The 20,410-nt window shown below is 35.3% G+C and overlaps 1 protein-coding gene and 2 long non-coding RNA genes across 4 annotated transcripts; all 3 read right to left on the bottom strand.

Moving 5' to 3' along the window:
- Nucleotides 1-725: 725 nt before the first annotated feature.
- Nucleotides 726-7,644, bottom strand: LOC149407081 (uncharacterized). Of its 2 annotated transcripts, none has more exons than XM_089610914.1 (4): nucleotides 7,323-7,644; nucleotides 6,729-7,236; nucleotides 1,138-3,762; nucleotides 726-1,019 (listed from the first exon to the last, which is right to left on the bottom strand). In XM_089610914.1, the coding sequence occupies exons 1-3, from the start codon at nucleotides 7,352-7,354 to the stop codon at nucleotides 1,141-1,143; spliced, it is 3,162 nt and encodes a 1,053-aa protein (XP_089467040.1). In that variant the 5' UTR covers nucleotides 7,355-7,644; the 3' UTR covers nucleotides 726-1,019; nucleotides 1,138-1,140. The 2 variants fall into 2 exon arrangements, with proteins under 2 accessions (XP_089467040.1, XP_089467033.1); XM_089610907.1 differs by having other exon boundaries at nucleotides 726-1,034; nucleotides 7,323-7,643.
- A 5,462-nt stretch (nucleotides 7,645-13,106) lies between these two features.
- LOC149407080 (uncharacterized) lies at nucleotides 13,107-15,526 on the bottom strand. Its single transcript, XR_016296334.1, has 3 exons — nucleotides 15,156-15,526; nucleotides 13,956-14,088; nucleotides 13,107-13,286 (listed from the first exon to the last, which is right to left on the bottom strand). It is a non-coding gene; the product is annotated as an uncharacterized LOC149407080 (long non-coding RNA).
- Nucleotides 15,527-17,397: 1,871 nt separating this feature from the next.
- Nucleotides 17,398-19,954, bottom strand: LOC149407079 (uncharacterized). The gene is made up of 3 exons (XR_016296332.1): nucleotides 19,584-19,954; nucleotides 18,384-18,516; nucleotides 17,398-17,714 (listed from the first exon to the last, which is right to left on the bottom strand). It is a non-coding gene; the product is annotated as an uncharacterized LOC149407079 (long non-coding RNA).
- Nucleotides 19,955-20,410: the final 456 nt, after the last annotated feature.

The raw sequence follows: 20,410 nt of genomic DNA, 5'->3' as shown, positions 1-20,410 counted from the left end.
TAGACTTTTGAGTGTAATTTATTTACGAATAATTATATAAAGATAATAATGTCATTATTAACTCCTACTTTTAAATTTTATATTTTTATTTTACTCTAATGATACCTTATATATACATATAATTTTATACTAGAAATAAACATTGATTTGAGCACAAAGCTAGAATGAAACATAAGTAATTACCATTCGAAAAATGAGGCAATCGTTCCAAATCCATATTTAAAAAAGATAATTAAGTTAGTAGCTCATTAACTCATGATCTTTTTTAAAAATTAGCTTAAGTTTCCTTTTATTAAAAAGAGCTAATGAAATAGTCAATCGCAAAAAAAAAAATTGTATATCAAAAGTGTATTAAGATTTATTCAATAATTTATTATAAAATATTCATCATTATCTACATTGGCAACCTGATATTATTTTTGATCGCTACATCCATAATAATATTTCAAATAACTATATATTATATATGTTGATAGTTTTATCGGTAACCGATACTCCAGTAAAATCACAAGTACTTTCAATAATTTATCGGTAATTTGATCTTGAGTTATTTTACAATATTGCCTTCATAATCCGCTAGCAAACCATACAATATAAATATATAATAAAAAAAATTAAATTCATATTTATTTGAAAACATACAAATTTTCTTTAAATATCATAAAACCAAAACTGAAATAAAGACACAGGTTATCTTGCTAACGTCGCTATGTACAAAAATACTATTCATCAATAATCATCTATGAAATTTTCAAGAGTTTTGAGTAATTTAAAACGTGTACACAGCAAAAGGATTCAAAATAGGTTGGTCAAGACAACCACCTACCGTACACACTGATTGGTTGTATTCGACTAACTAAAAAAAACATAAAAAAAAAACCAACTAATAATTAATTCACAGCGCAACTAGATTACAGTCTAGCAATAATGCTTCTGCGTTTGTAGAGCAAAATAAAAATAAAATAAAAAACAAAAAACCTCGGTGACCTGGACTTCATTGTTCACTTCTTCTACTGTACCTACAGGAATTAAACCTGAAGAACAAAATAAATAAATAAATCATTCATTTTAGATGCATATATCAGACTTAAATTGATCCCCCCAATTAAAGCGAATAGTTGTAAAGAAAGGACTTACTTTCTAAAACCTGTTGATATTGGTTGTTGCATTATTACGAGGGTCTTGTTGAGTTGCCCTACTAATAACACTACCAGCTGGCGGGATAAAAGGGATGGTCAGGTGACCCTGATAAACGACATCCGAGCTTCGCATTGTCGTTGTTCTATCTCTTTCCGAGTTAACGATCACGGATCTCGTGGGGTTGGTCACACCAGCGCTCGGTTTCACAGCTGCGAGGTTCTTAGTGTTGGTGTTGGTGTTGGTGGCGGTTCTCTTCCAAGGATAAATGTCGTTGATCCCCAAAGGTTTCGGATTCACCTCCTCCGTCGGCTTCACTCTATTTACGCAGCTTGCGTTTGAACCAGGCCTACTAACCTGAGCCGAGTTCGTTTTCGGGTAATTAGAAATAACTCCCCGCAAGGGATTTGCCTGAGACTGGTACAGCGACGGAGTGTTGTAGATGTTTGTCCGCGACGAAATCTGCTGAGGCAGTACTTGACGATGAAGATGAGAAAGATTCGCCTGAGTCTTCCCTTGCTGTTTCGCCTGAACCAGCCAAGATGGAAGCTGAGCGCTATTGCTGTTATTATTATTCGAGAAATTAAACCCGTATGTGAGCTCGGCTGGTCTCCACTGGACGTCCGCGTACGGATCGTGGCTCTGATGATGTGGAACGAGCTGAGCGGGTTCGCCTTCCGACACGAAGAAGTCTCGAAAACGGGGCGCGGAGGAAGCAGGCAAGCGGCCGAAGCCGAGGTTACTATTTCGCAGTGACACGGGTTTGACCATGAAATGGCTTTGGGTTGACACCTGTTCGCAGTTGACTTGTGGAGCTTGAGACTGCTTTTCCACCGGAATCCACTCCCGGAAATTCGGGGCCGCTGTTGACACAACCGGGCTATCTTCTTCCGAATCACAATCCTCGATTATAATCTGCTTATCGGTCCACACGTTTCCTTTTCCGTCATCGAATCGTTGTACTTTGTCGCTACCGATAGGGACATCTTTGCCCATCAAACGCATTGTCGGTTGGCAGGCATTGAGAGAGAGGTTATTACCTGAATTGTCCTTCGGATGGCCATGCATCGGCTGTCTGGTTCCATCAAAATAGATGATCCTCGGGTTAGGATCAGCGTCTAACGGCCTCATATTAAGGTTGCTTCTCTCAAAACCAATCCGCTGAGTATTATTATTATTATTATTACTATCTGCTCTGCCACTACTTTCCCAACAAGTACTACTAGTGACCCCTAACCTAGCCGGCATGTGAAAGCTTTGACTCTCCCGAGCGTGATTCTGTGCCACGAACACATCTTCCCGGTCATTTTTCTCGCCCAGAGAGTCCCTGGTACCCCTAGGCTGTGTGTGAATTTGGGCATGACAAAGGCCAGTCGAAGACCCAATCACAGAAGGCCTTGGATTCGACTGCATTGCTATGCTTTGTGAGTCGAAAGGCAAACTGACGAAATCCTTGTTTGAGTTCCTTTTTCTCGACACCACAGCTTGTTGTTGCGGCAAGGAATTTGAACCTCTGATCAGGTCCTTTGGATTGGGACGCCGATCGGGTCGAATACACGAAGCAAGATGATCGTTTACACTAGCTGGAATTAAAGAGACCGGCTCGAACAATCTGCACGTGCGATCCATCGGATTACTTGCCTGCTCATCGTGACGTAACTGAGATTGAATTCTATGGCTCTCAGTCCCATTATAACGAGCTGGAATTAAAGACACCAGCTCGGCCGATCCGCGCGTTCTGTTCATCGGATTACTTACCTGCCGTATCTGAGATTGAATTGTACGGCTCTCAGCGCCCCCATTATTCTCCACTGGATTTAAAGAAACCGGCTCAACCAATCCGCCCGTGCAATCCAATAATGGATTAACTTCCTCGACTGTGTAGATAGGATCTTGAACGTGGTTAGTCAGCCTCGAATTTTTAGAGCCGGGAATTCGAATAACACTTCCACCAACATCAGTAACAGCTGCTCCGGATCTCTCAACCGTAGAAAAGGGCCTTGACGCGAACCCGGGCGGGACACTCGGGTACTTTTCATCGAACATCTGTAATTTCTTGTCATAATAAGAGCCAACAACCTTCTCGGGTAAAGGGCTCGGGTTCTCTTGAACAGGCACGGGAAGTACAGGTGAGCTTGGCACCTCTATTATTACTGGTTCGACCTCTATTTCATCAACAGAACCGTCTATCTCCATGGCAACTGCCTCAGGATTTTCCGAAGACGAAGCGGCAAGACAGTCTGAAAGTGACGAGCTTCCAACGTCATGACCAAGTATGTCTGCTTCTTCAGAGAATTTTACGTGCTTCTCTGATGATTGCGTACCACAAGGAATTTCATCATCATCACATCCGACGTGGTTCACATTGTCAGTCGTAGAGCTTGGCTCGCAACTCGGGTGATTCTTGAGAATGCTGCGAACCGGAGGCGTTGACTCTTCGTCATCATCAGTACTACTAATCAATATGGGAGAATTATCCGCTTCTTGGTTCTCTTTTGTTGATGGGGGATTATCGCTTGTTTTCTTTCCAGGTGCCGAGTCGGAATCAAGGATATCCATTGCAAATCTCTTCACCCTTTTCGCAAAGCTTGCATGGCTTTGATGTTTTAATTTATGAGGACTCTTCTGTTACATACAAGGAAATAAAAAAAAAGAGCGTTGATTATCTATAAATAATGATATCATTATATGAATAGGATTGACAGTAAGAATATATTTGAAAAGAGGTTCACAATACAGAAGCTCGTTTTACATTTCAACAATTAAAGGGTTAAAGATAAGCTATGAAGTTAGCAATTGGTAGAAGCAATATGTAAATGTCGTAAAATTATATATATAAATATATATATATATATATATATATATATATATATATATAAATTAAACTGATGGGAGATAATAAAGCAATCATGTTTTTGAGGGAAACGTAGGCTGACATTATATCAAATTTAATATATAGCTTTCATAGTTATTTGATGTACAAGCAAATGTAGTTGCGAAATGCAGAAGGAACGAATATTCTGATCGTAGCAGTTAAACTCTAAAGACCCGTAGATTAACTAACAAGTAATGGGCTCTCAATCATAGCAGTTCAAACAAACTTTGTAATTTACTCCACAGAACTTCATGAACTACCAAATGTATCGTTTTTCCTCGTCTGTAATCCTTGCAATTATAGTATCTAACGAACACAAGAATAGCACATAAAAGTACATATACATACCATGCACGCAATGGTTTCATGACTAAACAGGAAATTTTATGCAAATCATGGATCAACAAAGTTAAGATAACTTAAATCCCAACTTCCTTTACGTAAATGATCTTATAACGATCGCACAAACTAGTCTATGTAAAGGGGTTATAATCTATGTTGACTTCAAAAGTATTGAAATGAATTTACTATCATATGCTGAACTAGTTCATCTAAGTAATTTATCGCATTTTAATATACCCTAGGACTCTACAATTCGGTATCTATTATATATAATATTAATATCAGAATTATTAAAGACAACGACTAATAATAGTCACCACAATAAGTGTTTCCAAAGTAACCCCACATGATGGTTTTGGAAGTACATGGTGCGCAAGCATATATCATATATATATATATATATTTAATTAACGACTAGTTGATATATATATATATATATATATATATATATTTAATAACGACTAGTTGAAAGTTGAAACTGCGGAACAGAATATGACAAAATTTAAAACCAAGAATCACGGAAGATATGGAAAACTATTTAATAATTCCTTATCTTTTTCATTTCTTACTTCTTGATAACTATGAGCAGTGGAGACCATGCAGAAAGATACATTTGATCACACCAGCTAAGTTCAAATCATTGACTAGCTAGCCAGTATGGGTGTTGTGTATTATACATACATACACACACACATACACATACTTAGCTGGGGAGTCGCAACTACATTATCCTACCTTGTTTGTCTCTGTATTTACTCTCACGAAGTTTCAAAAGTCGAAATTATATGCATGTGGGCTCGAAGTATATGCCTATATACATATATATATGTATTAACATTAATAGAAAGAGATCAGGAATAGAACCCCACGATTTATTCTATGCTACATAATAGTAAATGACATGTATATATGTTTCCAAAGCCTCTAAAAATATCAGGTTTAACGTAAGAAACCATGCACATAACCTGATAATATTCCAATCTTAATATGATCAAACATACTACTGAATATAATCCCTTATACTGTTATACATACCTGGCTTCGAAAAGAACAATGTCCACAGTAAGATGACCAGAAAAAAAAAAAAAAAAAAAAAAATCACAGCATATCTATGTAACACGGCATGAAATATACGTACACTGCCATTACCCAATTCCTGAATAATATAATCTTGACGTTCAAAAGGGTGGTCCTCAAAGATTTGGATTAACAAATATACTACTACTATAAGACCAATGCAGATTGCAAACCTCAAAGAATAATATATAAAAAAGCAACCTCAAAGGATATAGTACTTATCTTTCTACCAAAGACCCTATTCCAAAAAAAAAAAAAAAAAAAAATTCCTTGATGCCAGTAAAGACAAGACCCACTTGACAAACTATTATCAAAAGAGTACAAATTAAAGAAAAACACAAGCACTAGATCAAAGTCGCTATAAAGACGAACATACTAAAGGTGAAAAAACAACATATCTCGGAAAAATCCCCATGTGATAACAATGACTAGTGCGAATATCGCATGATATCCGGTAAGATTTCTTTCTTTCGAAATAAAAAGCAAAAAAAAAAGATAAAATGTCTAAACCAATACGCAATGTTACCGCGTAATGTAACCAATACACGCTATTCCGCAATCGAATTCTTGCTTTTGGAACAAGTCGTCATATATGAAGTACGTGAATCACCACTTAACCCACAAACCTAACTTAAAATTTCTCATACTAGAAAGTGGGGAAAGTAAAAGAAAATGAAAAAAAAAAAGAAGATAATAGTTAGCTCAGCTAGGAGCCTAGGATGGTATTGGCTCATTCCAGACCAAGTACGCCACAACAAACACATTAACAGGAAAAAAAACAAAAATAATGACGAAAATATTATATATATATATTAAAAAAAAAACCCCCTAGCACGTTATTATTAAAGCCCTTTCTGACAAGCCCGTACAGTATAGCTGGATTACCACCCCCACAGCCACAACAGCAATAAAAGGAAAGTAATATTTAATAAATTAATTAATTATAAAAAAAACCTACAAACATATCCCAATTTTATAGTGAATGAACCGCCATGAAATTCCACCTTAATTTTTGTTCATGGGTACAATTATTTGTAGAGATATGTTCAGTGCAGTCACGACATGAAATAGCAAAAAGAAAAAGAAAAAGAAAAAGAAAAAAAGGACATTAATAGTGGCAACTCTCTCTCTCTCTCGTTACTCCGGACTCCGGAGTCTTTTATATCTCAGCTTTTTCAGCAAAATAGAGTATCACAAGACTACAGTAACAAATAAGACTATTACTATTCTAATTCTCACCGAACAGTCAACAGAGAAGAATAAAATAAATCATTATTGTATGAGAGAAATCACATACCTTGATCGCAATAATAGAGCCGTGATGATCCAAACTCCTCTTCTTCTTCTTCTTCTTCTTCTTTTTCTTTTTGTTGATGAACCTCTTCTTATTTTCGTTCCTGTTCTCTATCGAAACCACAGCGCAGTTGTTGCTAACCTTCTTTTTCTTCTTGATTTCATTTCTGAGCTCACTCAAGTAATCTCCGGAATCGAAGATCGGAACTCGATCCGCGCCGAAATCGACCTCGTCGATGTAGATTTCGTGATCAACGGGATCGATCTGAGGAGCGACCGCGAAGATCTCGGCGATCGATCGCTTCTTCGTAGGCCTCGATTTCGCCTTCGCCGGAGACCGGAAAGCCTCAGACGGTGCCGCCGCATCCGTCGTCTGGCGGCGCCGGAGTTCAGCGAGCTCGTTGGACCACCAACGGAACTTTGTGACGGTCATCGGAGGAAGATCTTCGCTTTCCTCTTTGAACGGCCAGCATTTCGCCACGTCAGCGTTTCTCATCTTCGCCGCATAGGCTCTAGATGAACAAAAGAAAAAAGATTTCTAACTTGTTTTATTTTGTTCTGAAGTAATGAATTAGAGAGGGAGAAGAAGGTAATTTACCTGATGGAAAAGCCGTCAAACGCAACGGCCATGGTGATTTTTTTTTCCTGAACTTGTTATTGTCTTCTTTGTCTGGAGCTTCTTTTCTTCTATTCCATGGTTTTTTTTAAGAGAAAGGTGAATAAAAGGAGAGAGGTTCTGGAGAGAGAAAAAGAAGTTCTTCTCTTTCTTCGTTAAGTACTGTTGAGAGAGATACGTTGGGTTTGTTTATATAATTATCTGTCTTTTTTTATAATTTTTTAATTTCGTGGGAGAGAGAATAGAGAACGAAAAAATAAAAAAGAATTGGTGTGTTTCTGTGTGTTGCAGTAGTTTGGTGCTTTTAGTTTCCCCAAATTTATGAGTGAAAGGGACGCATGAGAGAGGCAATGCAAAACGCTAAAATGACATCATACTCTCTCTCTCTCTCTCTCTCTCTCTCTCTCTCTCTCTCTCTCTTATTGGTAGGCTATATTTTAATTCTTGATAATACGTGGTAGCTCTAGCACCATATATAATTAAGAAGCCTACTAAATTTTAATACTAAAGTCAATGTTATAACTAAATAGTCGATTTAAAGTTATGAATTTGTTAAATAACAAATATTTATCTTAATTTATTAAAATAGCCAAAATGTGTAGTAATTAGGTTTCAAAAAAAAATTGACTCCAAAATTAATTTTTTTTAAAGTGATAAATTGTTGATGATAATCGTCAAAATTTTTAATCCCGATTATTAAAAAAAATTTGAAAACGTAAATTTGGCTACTTTTCTGAAAAGTTGAAACTTTGACTATTTTGTTAATGAATAAGTTTCAAATTACTACTTTTATACAATTTTTCCTTTTAAATTTAGAACACTTTGTTTTTCTAACCCAATTGAAACTATAATTATAACTAGCGTTTAGAGACTTTTGAATATTTAGTCATAGAGCCTTAAGCGATACATTAAATTGACTATAATATCCTTAAACCTCATATACTTGACTAAAAAATGAAAAAAATAGTAATTAATGACAAGTGTTTATAGATTCCGAATTTTTAGAACTAATCAGAGTCAAGAATATCTCTTCACGATTCTATTTCTATAAACAAAAATAAAAACCTATAATCATAGATGCTAGAAATCTCTTCAAAATTATCAATATTGATTTTATTTTTTGAGTGCTGTTCCATGAAAAAAATCGAAGCACAGAGGAAAAAACTTCAAACAATAGTGTAAAGATCTTCAACAATTAGATTATCAAAGTTGTTCGTTTCTAGAATTAAGGTTTTTTCCCCATTTCTCTGAATTGAAAAAAAAAGTCAATAGAAAAAAAAATGAACCAAAAAGACGAAGGTAATCGAAAGATTCAGTATGTAATTTCCATAAATTTCTGGAAATTTTCACTTATATCCATATAATTTCTAGGAATTTCCCGTTATTTACATAATCGATCGTTGTATTCAAAATACGGAATCGATGCACAAACATAAGAAATTCTAATATTGAAATACTAGCATTGACACTAATCGCAAAATACGCGCCGCCCTCCAAGGCTCGATGTTGCAAATCAATGGGTCCGAGATCAGTGGTCTCACTTTTTCGTCCCATCTGATTACTTTACGGAAATTTTGACTCCCACATAAAAATCCGCCATGGAAGCTCTTCGGAAAGTACGATTCATTCATATAGAAGTTTTTGAATTTCTTTTGCATTATTCTTACAATTTAAGCTTTTCGGTTTTTATTAATATATTCATTTGAAAAACCCTTTATAAAAAAAATAATTATGATATATTTTTTGCATTTACTTTATATTTGCGATGAATTTATTATTAAACATATAATTTGTCAATTTACAGCATTAACGATAATTTTTTATATTTATATTTTTGCGATTTTTAAAACATATCTTAGAAAATGTTTAAACCTATTTCGCAAGTACGCAAAATAAGTGAAGATACCGTATGGAATATCGAACTTCCCGTACAATTTTAAACCTTTGCATATTATATATGAGTATGACCAACAATAAAAAAAAATCCATTCATATAGAAGTTTTTGAATTTCTTTTGCATTATTCTTACAATTTAAGCTTTTCGGTTTTTATTAATATATTCATTTGAAAAACCCTTTATAAAAAAAATAATTACGATATATTTTTTGCATTTACTTTATATTTGCGATATTTACGATGAATTTATTATTAAACATATAATTTGTCAATTTACAGCATTAACGATAATTTTTTATATTTATATTTTTGCGATTTTTAAAACATATCTTAGAAAATGTTTAAACCTATTTCGCAAGTATGCAAAATAAGTGAAGATACCGTATGGAATAATGAACTTCCCGTACAATTTTAAACCTTGCATATTATATATGAGTATGACCAACAATAAAAAAAAAATCCATCTACTTAATGCCACAAAAAATCCTACTTACTAATTACTATATAGTACATTCATCCAATTTTTTTTTTACTATATAGTACATAGCACACATGATTTTTGCTCAAACATCTATTTAAAAAGGCGTACATGTACAGAGTACACAGCCGCGTAATTAACTATCCATTTAAATGGATTGTTATTAGGGCGATCTTATTCGAGAATATGATACACCGACAGTTGTATGAGTATCAGATAAAAGAAAAGGTAAGATGAATTAGGACGTATTGTGAATATAGTAATCTGAAAAATACCATCAGAACACAAGTTGTGTATATATTTAGTCAATGGAATAACGTAGAAGAGAACGAGAGAGACATGGAAGAGAATGTTGATTCTAAAAATAATACTGGAGATAGACGGTAAAAACGAAATAGAAAGTGGAGAGTTATTTGCGGCTCTTTAATTTGTAGCAAAGACAGAGACAAGTAGTCTTCTTTTTTTATTTATAATTTTTTATTTATTATTATTTCGTTGTTTTCCACTTGGTGTTTTGGAACCTATACATTACAGTCCATATATATATATTAAAAAAAATAGTGTTAGATGCACGATATATCTTACTGTTAGCAATATTACAAATACTATTACCAAGACAAACACAAAAAAAAACTCTGGGGAAGAGAAAGCTCGGGAACAGTGAGAGATTGTGGTTTTCGGTGTGTCCCAAATGAGAGAAAGCTCCGCCTTATATAAGCACAACAGCTCAAAACGATACACTGATTGTTCCATAACTCGTGTTAAAGGAGAGGTTACAAATGGTCCAAGCCTTAATCCTAGCGGTTACAAACCGTCCAAGCCTTAATGCAGGGTTACAAATTTAATTCTCAACATAACGCACGAGTTATTTGAGGAATTAAAAATTTCAGAAGTGAAATTTGTAATAAAAAGAAAGCCCGAGACCGAGACATTCCCGAAACCCAACCCCGGGCCCGGCTCGACACGGCTCGGCGGCGCGCGAGTAGAAGAAGAGATTCAATTAACTTAGGTTAACCTTTAACCGAAAATTTAGGTTAAAGGTTAACCGTTTAACCGATTTTTTTTAATTAGGTTAACCGAAATTAACCGAATTAACCGAATTGTTTTAATATATTTTATTTAATATTTAAATTTATTTAAGAAATTAATGCCTTTAATTTCATTATAATTAAATTAATTAGTAAATTGATATAATTAATTTTTAAAAAATTATTATAAATTCGTATATAAATTTTAATAAATTTCAGTTTAGCTAAATTAAATTTTGTTAATAGATATTATTAATTATAATTAAAGTTAAATTAATTAATTTAATTTGAAAAATAATATACACTACACAACATATTTACACAATCCATGTGAGACTCTTGATTTTCACTCCACTTACACATAACAAATGTGTTCTTTTAGCATACTTTGAGCATCAATTTCTCATTCATTCTAAGTATGATTTTGGCAAATAAATATTCAATCTTATATCCCTCGTTATATGAAATACATAGCATTTGGAATTATACAATTCCGATGAGTGGACCCCACTCAAATTGTTACCACAAATCAAACATTATATTGGTATTGAATACCAAGTATTCCAACACTTACACCAAAATATATTGGATGAAAAGTCCACTAGCTTGAGCATATATGATAGAAAAAATAATGAATTGATATCCAAGAGTATTTTGTGTTAAGAGCAAATCTATTGATAATTACATAATACTTTTTTTTTTACAACTTAACATTTTAGACAATAGTAATCATGACATTGATCCCCACCAATATCCACACTATTTTTTAAAAATAAAAACTAATAAAATAATAAAGCAAATCACAACATTGAATAGAGTGGGATCCACTTTAAACAGTTTTTGGTGATACTGCTATTGGAATGTTTTTTATGCAAAGTTCTATAATAAGTGATGTAGATAGAGAAAAAAAAATATTATCATTGATGATGTGTAAAAATTTGTCACATTTTGTATTGGACGAGTTGCTCTTCGAGAGATTTTAGATGTGTTGTAAAAAAACAAGAAGTTTATGAGTCTTAAGATATCATCTTGAAAGTTGCACTATCTTATTAGAAATTACACAACTCTATTTTTCATATATTTGTATTTTTCTTTTAATAAATTGATTTTTTTTTCCTAATTCCCATATAAAGATACAATTATTTATTCACTTATCTCTTATATATATAGAAGACCACATCTCTTACAAAATACAAGTAGATTAACTCTCTCATTATATTTTCTCTATCTATATCAAATATATCTCTTAAATTCTACACATGTTATTGTGGATGAGAGTGCCTTGTGTTTTTTCTTTTTATAATATTTTGTAGTCGAGTATTTTTTCTTAGGGTTCATTAGGAAAATAGTCAATTTAAACGTTTGATATTGCTAAATAGCCAACGTTTGACAAAACTTAGGTAAATAACCACTTTCATATATTTACAAACGTAAATTTTATGTAAATAGTCATTGCCATATACTATACTACATCATCACTTATGACTATTTACTTAAAATTTACGAAATATTGACTATTTATCAATATTAAATATTTAAATTGGTTATTTTCTTAATTTTTTTGTTTTTCTTATTAGTGAGTTGATTAGACTCGCAATCTTATCGGTCATATTTAGAATAATAATTTTCGTATGTAGAATGTGACTCGAGACATTCTTTAATTGTGTAATTTGTGACTTTTAGTGGTTAAATGATTTGATCAATCTTAGATGGTTCATCTCGTTTAGTCATGTTAGCTTATCTCCTAGTAAGGGTTTTCATTCATAGATTGTGCTATAAATTAGCTTATGAACTCGGCGTTTCTCATAACTTCCGGTCCTCGATCTTATTAGTTAAAGCTATCTTAATGCTGTATTAATAGTTAAAACTTGTCACTATGTTTTATAAATAGTTTAAATTTATCACTATGTATACGCCAGCATTTTTTTATAATTTTTCTTTTATGCAAACTTGTAATATAATTATTAGCATAACTAAAGTAGATATTACTATATTACAATATATATCATGATTCATGAGATGTATTTAGCCAGCCAAGCATTATCCTCTTAGGGCCTACTGTATAAATTTTTCTTTCTTCCAAATCAGAGATCACCGTAGTAATAGTCAGAATTCTTTGGTATATATGGAAAGAATTCACAGACGATTTGAGTGACGGGTCGCAACTCGCAATTGCTATTTGAATTTCTCCATCAATTATTGTGAATATTTGAAACACTTAAATATAGGTAATGGACTTTATATTATTTCTTATGTCGAAAATAAGCACAAAATAATGGAACACATGCACTTATTATTAGAGTTGATTTATGTCACGCCCCGGGAAAAGATGAGGCGTGGTTATTGAATATAAAATAAACTGATAAACTTTACAAAACTAACCCACGGTGCATACTCAGTTATTTACTTTACAAGTCCAAAGATAAAAGAAAGAAAACGGAAATAAAACCAACCTTCGATACTTGATAGTCTATCCAGCGAAAGACTTTCAAACTCTCGACCACACTTAATCCCGAAGTCGTCCTAACACTTCTTCTTACTTTCCTGGTTATACAGATAATTTAAGAAAAAAAAAACAAAGAAACGTAGGGGTGAGCTTGAGGCCCAGTAGGTGTTATAATATTTGGCTCGATTTTAAAAAAATATATTTTCAAGAATAATAATTCTCATATATCATTTTCGAAAAAACAATAATACTTTCATATAATAGTACTATCCTTGTCCCGTGCAGATCTTCATACACGTACAAGTATAACCCCCGTCACGTGTTGATCTCCAACCACGTACGAGTCTAGCTTGCAGAAAAGTAAACGTGCATTGAATGATGAAATATGCAAATGCAAAATGCGATTTTTATGCTGGTGGCCTGCCACCGCCTGCCCACATAACTCGTGGCAGTCCTCTGATCAGAATGGTGCACTCTCCACACCCTTTTATATATACGCATGCATTCTCCGCTTCGTATATATAAGTATCCGGCTATCCCAGGCCAATATAGAAAAATATTATATCTATATTTTTCAAATAAGGGATATATGTATAATACTGAAAATACCTTTCAATTTCACAATCGGATCTCCCGATTTGAGATTCTGCCACATTTTAAAAACGATTCTAGGTTTCGTGGCACGTTCACAATCATTTTCATTTCGAAAATAATATATACTTGAGGCCAAACCATAAAATCAGGAGAGAAGGGTTATAATAACCTACCTCGAGAGTAAGCGTCTATGTCGCTCTTCCACGAGACGTTCGCTCGTCCTGTGAACCTGAACGTTCACTAAAACCGAGAATCCAGACGTTCACTTACTCTGTGAACCCTCTAAACGACTTTCAGTCTTGAGTCCTATCACGGTAAATCAAACCGATCTTGAATCAGAATCCTATGAGTAATCCACAATACTCAAACTCAAACGTACGATTTAATAATCGTATAACCCAAAGACATATCCAATTATAAGGAAACCAAGTTCTTAGAACAAAACTTCAAACGATACAAGAAAGTGTAAACTCGAATGAGAAACTACGATAAACTCCAAAAATCCGAGAAGTAACTCTAATAAGCGAGCTTGTGCTTCCTTGAATAAAACTAATTTCATTTATCCAAAATGAGATTAGAAAATAACTCCAACAAAATAAAGATTGTTTCTTTTTCTTCTCCGAATCTCAAGGAAAACATAGTCAAATTTCTTATCACGACGCTCGAGTAACCGAGATACCAAACGTTAACTCAAAACGATTCGTATACAAAAATAACTTTAAACTTCATAATTACAAAACAATAATAAAATAACTCGCTAAAACGGGACGGCCCTCCGCGAGTCTCCGAGCCTAAACCGAAACGCCGACATTCACCCGGTCTCGGTCTCGCCTCGTCGACGCTCGCGCGATAGCTCCGTCATGTCTCGGGCCACGTCCTCGTCGTCCCGATCCGCCGCTGTTTTGGGCTCTGCGTAGCCCGCCTAAACAAGCCTAGACCCTTGACAACAAGGCTCACAACCGAGACCAAACAAAATTCATCAAATCAAAATTTCCAAACAATCTGAAATTCAAACTCAGCCAAACACTAAACCATAGTAACTTAGTTTCGGATCATCAACAACTAAAAACCAGAATTTCAGATTGAACATCACACGGCCAAAACCAATATACACGGCCCAAAACTCTTTCACACGGCCAACACAAAATTTTCAAACCAAACGTTCAGAAATTCCAAAAACAAACCATCTTAAACATAATTTCGAGCACAATCTCAAACCAAGAATCATCAAACCTCGTTCAAAACAAAACCCCCAAATTTGATGAACAAACCCTAAAAATCAATCCCCAAATTGATTTCATAATTGGAACAAAATATTCGAGCCTCAAATTCGGGAATCCAAGGTTGAGGGTGAGGGAAACCAAGATTTTTACCTTGAATTTACTCCGGTGAAGCTCCCACTCAGGCCGGCCCTCGCGCGCAACCTCGGCGAGCCACCGCGGGTTCTCCTCGGCGTTGTGGTTGTTCCTCGGACCCTCGCGTCCGTCTTTCTCTCTCCCTCGTGCTCAAGCTCTCTCTCTCGAGTTCTCTTTCTTCTTCTTCTTCTTCTTCTTTCTTTTCTTTCTTCTCTTTTTTTTTCCTGGTTTGCGCTTTGCCTTAGTCGGCCAAGTGATATATATCACTTACAAAAGTTTCCAAACTCTTGATGACGTGGCAATGCTATACTTATCCTTTTATTTACAATCCAACCCCTTTTTCCTTGTTTTCTTTCAAATGAGCCCGGAAAATATGACAACCACGTCCTTGTCACAAAATTTTGTGACTAAAACCGTAACCGATCGAACTTTTAATTAAAAAACTCGAACCGAGAATTTTCTTGTTTGTTCTCGATTCATTAAAATATATTTAAGGTTTCTCGGAAATAATTCTCATCCTTGAGAATTTATTTTCTTAAATTAATTTCTGGAACATTTCCTCGGAATTAATTTCTTATTCGAGACGAACTCTATAAATCCTTCTTTTTTATTCCGAGATTTCTCCTTACCTTAATATATTTCAAATCCAAAAATACTGGAAATACTTCATAGAAATAATTTTCTCGTCCTTTGGTTAAACTTAATTTACAACATTAAGTTTACAATTTCGAGTCGCTACAGTTCTCCCCTCCTTAGAGAAATTTCGTCCCGAAATTTAAGATCTAACTGGTTACATGGAACAAGCATGGATATTTCTCCATCATGTTACTCATGTTCTTGCGCATCCTTCGAGTAAATCAAAATGTCATCAATGAAAACAATGACGAGCTGATCCAAGAATGGTCGAAAAACTCGATTCATCATATCCATAAAAGATGCATGAGTGTTCGTTAATCCAAAAGACATTACCAGGAACTCAAAATGACCATAACGAGTCCTGAAAGCTATCTTGGGAATATCCTCTTCACGAACCTTCAGCTGGTGATATCCAGATCTCAGATCTATCTTGAAAAAGAATCGAGATCCTCCCAGTTGAATCAACAACTCATTAATCATGGGCAATGAGTACTTATTCTTGATCGTTACTGCATTCAGCTTTCTGTACTCGATGTACAACCTTAAACTCTTATCATGCCTCTTCGCAACAACACAGTTGCTTCCCATGATGACGTGCTATTCCAAATGTATTCCTCACTTGTCAACTCGTCAAACATGGAAAGGAATCGAGGATAAGATCAATACATAACTCTATCTCCCGATCAGGCGGCAGACTAGTTAACTCTTCTGGAAAACGTTGGGAAATTCATCCACAACAGAAATAACTAATCATGTATTAGCGTCTCCTACGTCGACTTCTGATACCGAAAGAAGTGCATAACATGAAAACTTTCTTCGTCCTCCAACGTAAGACTTCATGATACCATTCTGCATCCCCTGGTCTTGGCATTCCTAATAAGAAACTATCTCCCTAGATTCCATACGTAGCTTAACTCTTTGCCAAAGGAGATCTAGTTGAACTCTATATGTTGACAACCAATCTATGTCAGAACATTACCTTTCACGTACATAGGTTGTCCATGTATTCTCCCTATTCAACCATCATCACTAGGCCATATCTTAGAAGACTTTCCATGTCCAGCTCATCCTTGTTCATACACTTGGCTATCTTTAAACAAAAGCCTCAAAGCCATCCTCAAACCTTATGCACTTCATGTGCTTGGTTTCGATAGTGAGAGTGCAAAACGCACCCTATCACAACCTTGTCTCTTATTGAGATGCTATCATCTTCCTTTATCGAGGTCCACCAACTTTCATCCAGAAAGTATTGTATGTAGAACAATCCCTCCATTTGTTCCCACGTCATGAGCATCGTACGTTTCTGTGAACAGTCCTAACTAGCACGAGCTTCGTGCTTAGTTACCATGAACTCTACGCAATACTCTAGCGGAGTTCTGACTATATCCAACTGCATTACGTTATTCTGAACCCAACGACCTGCAACTCGCAGAACCATAGATCCTTAAATACGTGAATGTAGAAGTCCTAAAACTTTCAAAGACATCGACTTCTAGACGTACACGTGTTATCACTTCCTGAAAAACGATTCATTACTCGACCATACTCAAGAGGCTCAAGTAAATAATAAGGATCCTTGTAACAGAGGAACATTCGAAGGACTCGCATCAGGCGACCTTCCAAAACTATTATCGATGGACTATAAGTGTAAAGTAAACCGAGTATGCATTCCCTAGAGATTCATAACTTAGAGCTCTGATACCACACTGTCACGCCCCGGGAAAAGATGAGGCGTGGTTATTGAATATAAAATAAACTGATAAACTTTACAAAACTAACCCACGGTGCATACTCAGTTATTTACTTTACAAGTCCAAAGATAAAAGAAAGAAAACGGAAATAAAACCAACCTTCGATACTTGATAGTCTATCCAGCGAAAGACTTTCAAACTCTCGACCACACTTAATCCCGAAGTCGTCCTAACACTTCTTCTTACTTTCCTGGTTATACAGATAATTTAAGAAAAAAAAAACAAAGAAACGTAGGGGTGAGCTTGAGGCCCAGTAGGTGTTATAATATTTGGCTCGATTTTAAAAAAATATATTTTCAAGAATAATAATTCTCATATATCATTTTCGAAAAAACAATAATACTTTCATATAATAGTACTATCCTTGTCCCGTGCAGATCTTCATACACGTACAAGTATAACCCCCGTCACGTGTTGATCTCCAACCACGTACGAGTCTAGCTTGCAGAAAAGTAAACGTGCATTGAATGATGAAATATGCAAATGCAAAATGCGATTTTTATGCTGGTGGCCTGCCACCGCCTGCCCACATAACTCGTGGCAGTCCTCTGATCAGAATGGTGCACTCTCCACACCCTTTTATATATACGCATGCATTCTCCGCTTCGTATATATAAGTATCCGGCTATCCCAGGCCAATATAGAAAAATATTATATCTATATTTTTCAAATAAGGGATATATGTATAATACTGAAAATACCTTTCAATTTCACAATCGGATCTCCCGATTTGAGATTCTGCCACATTTTAAAAACGATTCTAGGTTTCGTGGCACGTTCACAATCATTTTCATTTCGAAAATAATATATACTTGAGGCCAAACCATAAAATCAGGAGAGAAGGGTTATAATAACCTACCTCGAGAGTAAGCGTCTATGTCGCTCTTCCACGAGACGTTCGCTCGTCCTGTGAACCTGAACGTTCACTAAAACCGAGAATCCAGACGTTCACTTACTCTGTGAACCCTCTAAACGACTTTCAGTCTTGAGTCCTATCACGGTAAATCAAACCGATCTTGAATCAGAATCCTATGAGTAATCCACAATACTCAAACTCAAACGTACGATTTAATAATCGTATAACCCAAAGACATATCCAATTATAAGGAAACCAAGTTCTTAGAACAAAACTTCAAACGATACAAGAAAGTGTAAACTCGAATGAGAAACTACGATAAACTCCAAAAATCCGAGAAGTAACTCTAATAAGCGAGCTTGTGCTTCCTTGAATAAAACTAATTTCATTTATCCAAAATGAGATTAGAAAATAACTCCAACAAAATAAAGATTGTTTCTTTTTCTTCTCCGAATCTCAAGGAAAACATAGTCAAATTTCTTATCACGACGCTCGAGTAACCGAGATACCAAACGTTAACTCAAAACGATTCGTATACAAAAATAACTTTAAACTTCATAATTACAAAACAATAATAAAATAACTCGCTAAAACGGGACGGCCCTCCGCGAGTCTCCGAGCCTAAACCGAAACGCCGACATTCACCCGGTCTCGGTCTCGCCTCGTCGACGCTCGCGCGATAGCTCCGTCATGTCTCGGGCCACGTCCTCGTCGTCCCGATCCGCCGCTGTTTTGGGCTCTGCGTAGCCCGCCTAAACAAGCCTAGACCCTTGACAACAAGGCTCACAACCGAGACCAAACAAAATTCATCAAATCAAAATTTCCAAACAATCTGAAATTCAAACTCAGCCAAACACTAAACCATAGTAACTTAGTTTCGGATCATCAACAACTAAAAACCAGAATTTCAGATTGAACATCACACGGCCAAAACCAATATACACGGCCCAAAACTCTTTCACACGGCCAACACAAAATTTTCAAACCAAACGTTCAGAAATTCCAAAAACAAACCATCTTAAACATAATTTCGAGCACAATCTCAAACCAAGAATCATCAAACCTCGTTCAAAACAAAACCCCCAAATTTGATGAACAAACCCTAAAAATCAATCCCCAAATTGATTTCATAATTGGAACAAAATATTCGAGCCTCAAATTCGGGAATCCAAGGTTGAGGGTGAGGGAAACCAAGATTTTTACCTTGAATTTACTCCGGTGAAGCTCCCACTCAGGCCGGCCCTCGCGCGCAACCTCGGCGAGCCACCGCGGGTTCTCCTCGGCGTTGTGGTTGTTCCTCGGACCCTCGCGTCCGTCTTTCTCTCTCCCTCGTGCTCAAGCTCTCTCTCTCGAGTTCTCTTTCTTCTTCTTCTTCTTCTTCTTTCTTTTCTTTCTTCTCTTTTTTTTTCCTGGTTTGCGCTTTGCCTTAGTCGGCCAAGTGATATATATCACTTACAAAAGTTTCCAAACTCTTGATGACGTGGCAATGCTATACTTATCCTTTTATTTACAATCCAACCCCTTTTTCCTTGTTTTCTTTCAAATGAGCCCGGAAAATATGACAACCACGTCCTTGTCACAAAATTTTGTGACTAAAACCGTAACCGATCGAACTTTTAATTAAAAAACTCGAACCGAGAATTTTCTTGTTTGTTCTCGATTCATTAAAATATATTTAAGGTTTCTCGGAAATAATTCTCATCCTTGAGAATTTATTTTCTTAAATTAATTTCTGGAACATTTCCTCGGAATTAATTTCTTATTCGAGACGAACTCGATAAATCCTTCTTTTTTATTCCGAGATTTCTCCTTACCTTAATATATTTCAAATCCAAAAATACTGGAAATACTTCATAGAAAATTAATCACATAATTTTCTCGTCCTTTGGTTAAACTTAATTTACAACATTAAGTTTACAATTTCGAGTCGCTACAATTTATCTTACGTTTGTATATTGTTTTGTATTAATTATTAACATATTTCACAGTTTTTATGTCGATGTTTTGCCTTTATTCAATCAGAATGATAC

This window comes from Urtica dioica, chromosome 1 (genome assembly GCF_054948205.1).
Source record: "Urtica dioica subsp. dioica isolate 48M chromosome 1, U.dioica_male_clone48M_v1_H2, whole genome shotgun sequence".
Classification (NCBI taxonomy): Eukaryota; Viridiplantae; Streptophyta; class Magnoliopsida; order Rosales; family Urticaceae; genus Urtica; species Urtica dioica.
The sequence above is the reverse complement of the archived record's forward strand: the minus strand, read 5'-3'. Positions and strand labels throughout refer to the sequence as shown.

Bases quoted from the DNA above. Each gene is read 5' to 3' on its own strand.
- LOC149407081 (XM_089610914.1), bottom strand. From the start codon at position 7,354: ATGGCCGTTGCGTTTGACGGCTTTTCCATCAG. The intron at 7,237-7,322 runs GTAAATTACCTT...TTGTTCATCTAG, and splicing joins TTTGACGGCTTTTCCATCAG to AGCCTATGCGGCGAAGATGA. The intron at 3,763-6,728 runs GTATGTGATTTC...TGTATGTAACAG, and splicing joins GCTCTATTATTGCGATCAAG to AAGAGTCCTCATAAATTAAA.